Source organism: Fundulus heteroclitus, chromosome 7 (genome assembly GCF_011125445.2).
Source record: "Fundulus heteroclitus isolate FHET01 chromosome 7, MU-UCD_Fhet_4.1, whole genome shotgun sequence".
Lineage (NCBI taxonomy): Eukaryota > Metazoa > Chordata > Actinopteri > Cyprinodontiformes > Fundulidae > Fundulus > Fundulus heteroclitus.
Window position 1 is genome coordinate 33,796,623 of NC_046367.1, and position 9,324 is coordinate 33,805,946.

The 9,324-nt window shown below is 38.1% G+C and overlaps 1 protein-coding gene across 1 annotated transcript; it reads left to right on the forward strand.

The window, feature by feature from the left end:
- Positions 1-4,259: 4,259 nt before the first annotated feature.
- LOC118563620 (olfactory receptor 52J3-like) lies at positions 4,260-5,458 on the forward strand. Its single transcript, XM_036138704.1, has one exon. It carries the CDS (start codon positions 4,281-4,283, stop codon positions 5,226-5,228), a length of 948 nt encoding a protein of 315 aa, XP_035994597.1. The 5' UTR covers positions 4,260-4,280; the 3' UTR covers positions 5,229-5,458.
- The last annotated feature ends 3,866 nt before the right edge of the window (positions 5,459-9,324 follow it).

The following is a 9,324-nucleotide window of genomic DNA, read 5'->3' on the forward strand; positions in this document are numbered from 1 at the left end:
AACTTTGGCCTGGTGTCTGATACATCAGACATCCTTCCAAGGATCTTGAAAGAACACCCGACCTTGGAAAAACTCATAATACAAGCTGAAGCCCTGGGCGACGTCCTCTGAATAAGAAAATCAGAAGTATTGAAAGAGGACTACATTTGTCTGCTAAATCTAGTTGATGGCCTTAATGTCAAGGTGTTTCTCAGTGGCCCTCATGTGCCCGTTAATTGTGGAGACGAGATTTTCTCCAGAGTTCTGATGCTAAACAAATGGCTGGAAAAAACATGCAAACAAACAACTGTAACCTTCATAGACAACTTTAACATCTTTTGGGAGAGGAGACATCTGTTCAACAGAGATGGTTTCTCTCTAAATAGGTCAGGTGCAAAACGGCTGATTTCAAACATCTTCTATTCTGTGAACCATGCACAATCAGCTTTGTTCCAAAACAAAGCTCGACCAGTGCCAAAACAAATGATAAGCCCAGTACAGCCCGAACAAGCCAAGATAAAGATGGCCAGAAAGATGACACAGAGAGAGGCAACATCAGAATTACAGGAGGATTTATCCCGGATCTCAAAAGAGGACCAAAAACTTCCATCCCCACAAACACCAATCAAGACTGCACCCCCCCTCCCCCTGTTCACCACAAAGCCCAGAGGTTCATTTTCTTGATTTTTCTCATAACATGAACAAAGTCCTTAAGATTGGTCTACGGTTGACATCCTCTCCACATATTAATTCTGAAAACCGCAGTTCTGTGACTAAATCAGCATCTTCCAAAGGACGCAGAGGTCCAGATCCTCCTCCTCCTCTACATATCACAGAACATGCCTGTCCTGAGGACCTTCAGATAACTTCCTTGTGATGGCCGCACGTTTATCAGACAAGACCGCTTCCAGCATCAGCCTGGGCCTCTTGACGGAGAATATGGAATATCTGTTATGATACGTGGCAGAAATAAGAAAAGGAAAAGGAAAACAAACAGGAATAATCAATCGTACTTAAAAGTCATAAACTGTCAGATGCAACCTGTCACAGAGAACAATCAACCACCAAGTCATATTAACTGGGTTTACTAAACATTAGATCTCTGTCAGGAAAATCCCTGTTAATTAATGACTTCAATATTGACAATAATCTTGATGTAATGTTTTTAACAGAAACATGGCTGCATGAATTTAGTGAAGCAGCTATACCGATGGAGTCGACACCTCCAAACTACAATTTCCTCTGTGAGAACAGACAGCAAAGGAAAGGTGGAGGAGTAGCAACATTGTTTAATGATTCACTAAAGTGTAAAAAGGTGTTTTTGGGAAAATTTGACTCTTGAACATTTGGCTCTCCAGGTAAAGAGCCCGGTATGAACTATGTTTCTGAATGTTTACAGGCCTCCTAAGTCCACATCAATTTTTTTAATGATTTTAGTGACCTCCTGTCTGTGATATGCATTGATTATGACTGTTTAATTATTGTGGGAGACTTCAACTTTCACGTTGACATCCCTGAAGACAGAAGTGCAAAAGAACTGTGTGACACACTTAGAAACTTTGGTTTAACTCAACATGTTAAACAGCCAACGCACAAACAGGGACATATTTTAGACTTGATCATCACTAATGATGTATAATTGCCAGTGACTCATTTAGCCAAAGGGACATCATAAGAAAACGCACCTTTAAGGACAATGCCACGGAAACCTTCATTCAAGCTTACTCTGCTACTTCAACCTTGAGCTGCAACTCAGCTGAGGAACTAGTAGATAACTTTCAGTCTAAAGTCTCAGACATCATTGACTGCATTGCTCCAGTTAAAGTGAAGTTTTTTTTAGGGAAGAATAAATCTCCGTGGAGAAATGCTCCAGCAGTTAGATGTGAAAAAAGGGAGTGTCGGAAAGCTGAACGCAGGTAGAGAAAGAACAGACTGCAGGTTCAATATGACATTTATAAAGATATAACTCACAATTGCAAAATTCAAGAGAATCTTTCTTCTCAAAGATCATCAAGAAAAACATTAATAATGCTCGTGTCTTATTTTCCATAGTCGACAGATTAACAAATCCTCCTGTGCCCGTGGCTTCCGAACTCCACTCCACCAGGGCCTGCAATGAATTTGCTAACTTCTTAACTGAAAAAATTCTAAAAATTAGAGGATCACTTTGTACATCCATACCAACTCTAGAACCAAAGCTGTATCCAACTGGGACTTATCCTGACAAAATGTCCCAATTCAGCCAAATAAACTCCAAAAGCTTAGAGGAGATCATTCAGCAGCTAAGTTCCTCCTCCTGCTGCCTTGATGTTCTATCCACAGTTTTCCTTAAGAAAGTTTTACCTGTCATAGCGTCTGATTTATCAAACCACTGCTGAAAAAGAACAATTTAGACAAACTACTACTCCAGAACTACAGGCCCATCTCAAACCTCCCCTTTATCAGTAAGATTATTGAAAAAGCTGTGTTTCAACAATTAAACACCTTCTTAACAACGACCAGCTGCTTTGACGTTTTCCAGTCAGGTTTCCGTGCTCACCACAGTACAGAGACCGCCCTTATCAAGGTGTTTAATGACATCCATATAAATACAGACTATGGAAGAAACACCGTATTGGTTCTATTGGACCTCAGTGCAGCATTCGATACTGTCGATCACTCCATCCTGTTAGAACGCCTGGAGAACTGGGTGGGCCTCTCTGGTACAATTCTCCACTGGTTTAAATCCTACTTAAAGGACAGGACATTTTTTGTATCAGTAGGTTACTTTACATCAGAGATTACAAAAATCACATGCGGCGTTCCCCAAGGGTCCATTCTAGGTCCCCTCCTTTTCAATATCTACATGCTCCCTCTTGCTCAGATAGTAAAAAATAACTACATCAGCTACCATAACTATGCAGACGACACACAGCTCTACATCACCATGTCACCAGGTGACTATGAACCAGTTCAAGCGCTGAGTAAATGCCTAGAAGAAATCAATGCCTGGATGTGCCAAAACTTTCTTCAGTTGAATAAAAACAAAACAGAAGTAATAATATTTGGACCAATAGAGGAGTGATCAAAAGTTAGCACACAGCTTCAGTCGCTTCAGCTAAAAACCACTGATCAGGCCTGAAATCTGGGTGTAGTGATGGACTCAGACCTGAACCTCCAAAAGCATCTAAAGACAATTACAAGGTCGGCTTTCTATCACCTGAAGAACATTTCTAGGATTAAAGGACTAATGTCTCAGCAGGATCTGGAAAAACTAATCCATGCTTTCATTTTTAGTCAAATTGATTACTGTAACGGTGTTTTCACAGGCCTGCCTAAAAAGTGGATCAGACAGCTGCAGCTGATCCAGAACACTGCTGCCCGCGTCCTCACTAAGACTAAGAACATAGAGCACACCACCCCAGTTCTAAAGTCCTTACACTGGCTCCCTGTATCTCTGAGAATAGACTTAAAATCCTTCTGTTAGTTTATAAATCTCTGAATGGCCTAGCACGTAAATACATCACAGACTTGTTATCAGTGTATCAACCCTCTAGACCTATAAGGTCTTCTGGCTCCAGCCTGCTCTGCATATCCAGAACCAGAACCAAACACGGAGAAGCAGCATTCAGTTCCTATGCTCCACTCATCTGGAACAAACTTCCAGAACACTGTAAAGGTGTGGAAAGCCTGAGTTCCTTTAAATCAAGATTAAAGTGTTTTAGTGGTTTAGTGTTGCCTTCAACTGTTCTAGTTAACTGAAACACCACTAGTGTTTTTTTATGTTCTATTTTCTATTTACATTTTATTCCTTCTTGCTTTTATTCTGTTTTATTTTGCTATTTTTTAATCATGTAAAGCACTTTGCATTGTCTTTGTACTGAATTGTGCTATATAAATAAATTTGCCTTGCCTTGCCTTTGGGAAAATTTGCTTTGGATGCCAATTTTATCTTTTGTGTTAAAATTGGACTAATGTTGCTGTAAGAAAAAGATAAAAAAAAAAAATATTACCACTTTTAGTATAAGTTAGGTTCTCAAATCTACATAAAATAATAAACAAATAAATAAATTATAAGTCACAGCGCTCACTTAAACACAATATGGAAAACAAAGTTTTGTTGGTTAAATACTCTTTTTTTCCTCCATCAGAAAATGATTAAAGCACAAACTTATGGTTATAATTCAAACTTCAAATTGCCAAGCCCACCTGAGAACAAGGTGGAGCCAGAGGGAGGTCCTCACCGATTCAGCTTTAAGCGTTTACCTTCCTTCAACAGGTGTGCAGACAATGAGGTAGTTTTCACCCAACTCAGGAGCCAAATGAATACTACGTCTGCTGTTGTCCTTTTTTCACTGTCAGGCATCAATGCAACGGCCAGCTTCAGAGACACACTATTCTCTCTTACTCTACTATGTTATTGTCTGATTTTACTGATAAATGTTGCTCTCATTTTAACTATAGTTTTGCATCAGAGCCTGCATGAACCCATGTATATTATTCTGTGTAACCTGTGTATAAATGCGCTTTATGGGACTGGAGGCTTTTACCCTAAATTCATTTATGATTTGTTATCTAACAGTCACGTCATACCCTATGCAGGATGCCTTTTACAAATCTATGTTATTTATTCTTATGCAATGATTGACTACTGTATTTTAGTGCTAATGGCTTATGATAGATATGTGGCTATTTGCAGACCGCTGGCCTACCACTCTGTCATGACTGTGCAAAGGACTTTTGCTTTGGTTTGTTTGTGCTGGCTGGTTCCTCTTTGGTGTATGCTGGTGCTCGTAGGCCTAACATCAGCTCTTACGTTATGCGGTTCCCACATAGACAAACTGTACTGTGAGAACTGGTCCATTGTTAAACTGTCTTGTGGTTCAACAAAAGCAAACGACATAGTTGGACTCATCATCGTTTACTTTTATGTTGTTCACATTCTCTACATTGCCTGCTCGTACGTCCAGCTGATAAAGTCAGCGCTGAACTCCAAAGAGGGAAGAGGAAAGTTTATGCAGACGTGCGTGCCACATCTCATTTGTCTGTTTAACGTCACAACTGCTTTGCTTTTTGATCTCATGTACACGAGGTACGGATCGCCATCTGTGCCGCAGAGTTTAAGGAACTTCATGGCCGTGCAGTTTCTCATATTCCCACCAATTCTGAACCCAGTTATTTACGGACTGATCCTGACAAAGATTAGAAGAACGTTGATACATTTTTGTGCGGTGGTGTATCGAGGATTCAAACTTAGAAGCACTGTCTGAAACATATCTGTTTATTCTGAATCTACAGTGCGAAAGGTTCTGCAGACAAGGTTTAGGAAGTGTAGAACTTGTCTTCATAATTTTCCAGATCTGGATACGTTTATAAAAAAGTCAAACAACTTTGAAAACTAATAACAACGAGGATGGAATTGGAATGTGTTCTTTTGAATCTGTCTAAATGACAAGATTGAAATGAGTATTTAAATCCAGCATAAACTGCATCATTTTTTTTTCTGGTAAAGTGTTTTGTAGCATTTTTTTCTGTGAATCAGTTCTCTATAAATAAAATTACTTGAAATTGTTTCCAAATTGAAAAAGTTTCCCAATTGTATTTCTTGAAATTAGGTTTAAGAATTGTTTTTTTTACATACATATGTAAAAAAAAAAAAGTTATTTCTGATTTGCCACATTATAACTTGAATTGTTGTCAAATGTAGTGCTCAGTTTTGTCTTATCTAAAGCTCACGTTTGAATAAACATTCATTTACAGATTAAAAAAACTTAAATTTTATTTATTTATTTATTTGACACACTTAGATCAGGGTTTTAAACTGGATCCATGGTACTTACACTGGTTCTGGTTTAGATGGTAAAGCATGGGTACTGCTGATTTTTGGACTTGTTTAATCAGAACAAAAATAAATTAAATAAATCAGTTTTTAGTGTCAGATAGTTTAGTCCAAATCTAGAGCGCTGAGTGTTGGATATGAAGCGGATCAAAGTTTGTCCCTTTAGCAGACCGCTGGATCAGAGGCCGACCACAACATCATGACTTAGACTTAGACAACTTTATTTGTCATTTTGTATGTACAGAATGCGTACAGAACGAAATTTCGTTGCATACATCTTGTAAATTGCAGTAAAAATTAAATTACAGTATAAGGTGCAGCAGTGATTTAAAAGTAAACAATTTAAATGTAGACAATGCAGGAGAAGTCACAGTGTACAGGTGAGTATTTTTAAAACCATTTGTATGTGCAGAATCATGTTTGTCTGTCTTGTGCTCATCTTGTGTGTGGTTCTGCTCGTCCACAAAACTTGACAGGTTCAAATTGCAGCAAATGTTTACAGCTGCATAGAGGATCATCATGTTTGACCTTTCATCTATTCATGACCTGCACAGGTTTAGGGCCAGTAAAAGGTCTGTTGAAGTAGTTGTGTGCTCATCCTGGTCACTTGTTATTCTGGCACTTACTTTCAGGTTGGCGCTACAGAGCACCAATGGCTAAAACGAGCTGACACAAAGCCAGTTTCTGCTCCCAGGTTGTGTCTCTGATGAAGTCTGGGTAGCCAGCTAATCTATAGAGAAAAAAATATCATGTACACACTGCTCCTATTCTTAACTTCCCTGACCGAAAATGCCTTTTCTGTTATAGACAGTATTTTCTGTCTGCTTGCTGTTACTTGTCTGTTTGTCATATTCGGTGTTTGTACCCTCAAACATGGTGAAATAAAGTCGATTCTGATAGTGATTGCTTCATAATTTGTAGAACATACAAATGATAAACCCCATTTTGCTAAATGCTTTGTGTTAAATCCCAAAATTGTTAGAAGAGTGCTGAGAAACTTGAAGATTTTGAAATTTGAATCAGGTAGTGTATTGAATTTTGCAATGAAAAATGTGAAAGAAATGTAAGTTCTGTATGTGTGGAAGATATTGAAAGAAAAACATGAATTGCAGTCAAATAAAGATATTGACAAAAACTGATTTGAGCTTATGTTTGTAAAAGTATTAAAAATGATGGAGTTTTGTTTGTGACTTTCATAAATTGTTCCACGTTTTTTGATGGAACTTTGTAATGGGAAATAATGATAACTAATCCCACAATTTCTTATTAAATAAAAAGGAACCGTGATTCAATCAAGTTCTTGCATTTTATTGAGAAACAGAGATAAAGTAGCTGCAGACCTCCCCCCTTCTGCTCCCAGCCCTGGTCTCCTCCAAATCTGAGCCCTCCGCCTCCTGTACTGTCTGCGTAAAACGTAACACAAGCATCTCATAATCCCAACATTTACAATCCCACACAGAAAATCCGAAAGTATTGATCTTGACACACCAGGGGAGAGTGAAGCCGAAAGTAGGCCTTTTTTGTCACCTGTCTGAGTGCAGCTGCTCACATGTTTTAGAGTTAGGTCAGAGGAGATCTTAGAACCCAGGCTGCAATGTTTCAATTCCCAAATATGCAAGGGTACTTCCATGAAACCTTTCTGGAACCTACCAGGGATAAAGCTGTAACTTATGAGGTACTTGCATGGAGCAGATATAGAATTAAAAAGAGTACCACGCTAAGACAATTTAAAAGCAGGTATAAATATGTCATCTTTAAAAAATATGCATGTAACCCAAACATTTAAATGTGATAATTTGTAACATTTTCAATAAGAACGACTAGATATCTTCTTTCTGTACAATCGCCTTCAGTATAAGACACTCTGTATTTGTGTAACTGTGCTTTGATTTGTAATGCCTCCTTTTATCAAAAGACTGCATATGTTACATGACATGAATATTGTAATTGGGGGTAGGTTCTTATAAGTTCTTGAACTTCTACCTACTCCTTTTAAGCGCTACTAAAATGTCTTAACATCTTAATGCAAATCTTACTTGTATTTTTGCTCAAAGAAATAGAAAATAGAAAATAAATAAAAAAAACAAAATCAAGTATCTTCCAAAAATTCCCCACTTACTTTTTTTTAAACTTGTGTGAAACTTAGCAAGTACTTAAAGTCTTACTCTCTCCAAATTCAACATTTTTCTGTGTAGATAAACAGTATAAACTGGGCCTGATGGTGCTACTTTAATGTTAAAGTGTAATTCTTTACATTTTAATGTGGAATTTAGTTATGCGATATTTGTCTTAAACCCATCTTAGTGCTGGTCTCTTAGGGTTGAGCGATGGCTATTGCAGTTGAATTTTCCTGTTGGTCCAAACGATACACGCTTTCATCACCACAGCCCTGCGTTTGGTGCGTGAAAAATCCTCCACCTCAAAAGACAGTTCTGTGACAAAACCACCAGATGTTGCCCTTGTCACTTCCTGTTTCTACAGGTCACTTTCCGTCATCCTGACCGCAGCAGCAATGGCCGCTACCACTCATCCATGTCTCTTGAAACCGGCAAATTTGGTAGCATTTCTCTAAATGTTTTTGCGGGCAGGGTGTTACATCATGTTGAGTTACACTTTAATTGGGTTTTAATTAGACTTTCCAGGTATTTTGATAATTTACCATTGTCGTTTATGTGACTTTTGTGGAACCTACCTGGTGCTTTCTTTGAACTTACAAGGTACTTTCATAAACCCAACCAGGTGTTTTACAGGAACTTACAGGTAATTTAATGGAACTTATCATTTTCTTCTAAGAACATTGTAACCGCATTGGATCATACACGATACCACAGTAGCACTGTCACAATATATGATGAAGAAATATAAAAGCACTTTGATTTTACTTTCCAAGAACTGCCATAGAATTTATCAGGGACTTTCCTGGAACTTTCCTGGAGTCTACTAGGTACTTAACTGGAACATATGAGGTCTTCTCATAGAACATACCTGGTAGCTTTCATAGAGCTTACCAGGTCCATTCTTAGAACTGACTATTTACTTTCAAGGAGCTCATATTGTTGTCATCAGGCACTTTCCTGGAACTTACATAAAACAACTTCCATCACTTTTGTTTGGAGTTGATGGAATAAAAGTGATGCAACTTTCACTTATTACTTACAAAGTTTTATTGTTTATTTCTAGAACTGGCTGTAGTGGGAAACAGGTACCTTCAGGGAGCAGTGTGGACAACAACCAGGTAATTATGAAGCAGCGGCTAGTTTATGCTGTCCCCCTGGGATGGCATCTGAAATAAACATCTTTAAAATCTGCTTTAACTGTAAAAGACTATCCAGCAAAATGCGTAATATCTGTAATAATACCAAACCAGAACTTTTATTCTTATGATTTATTATTTGAAATGTTAAACTACAAAATGCTTCACTGTTTCATAAATGGTCCTTAGAGGGCATTTTGTTGTTATTGCGTCTAAAGAGTTATGTGTGGTAACTATGGTGAAGGTGGTCAACAGGTCATTAACCCCACAGTCC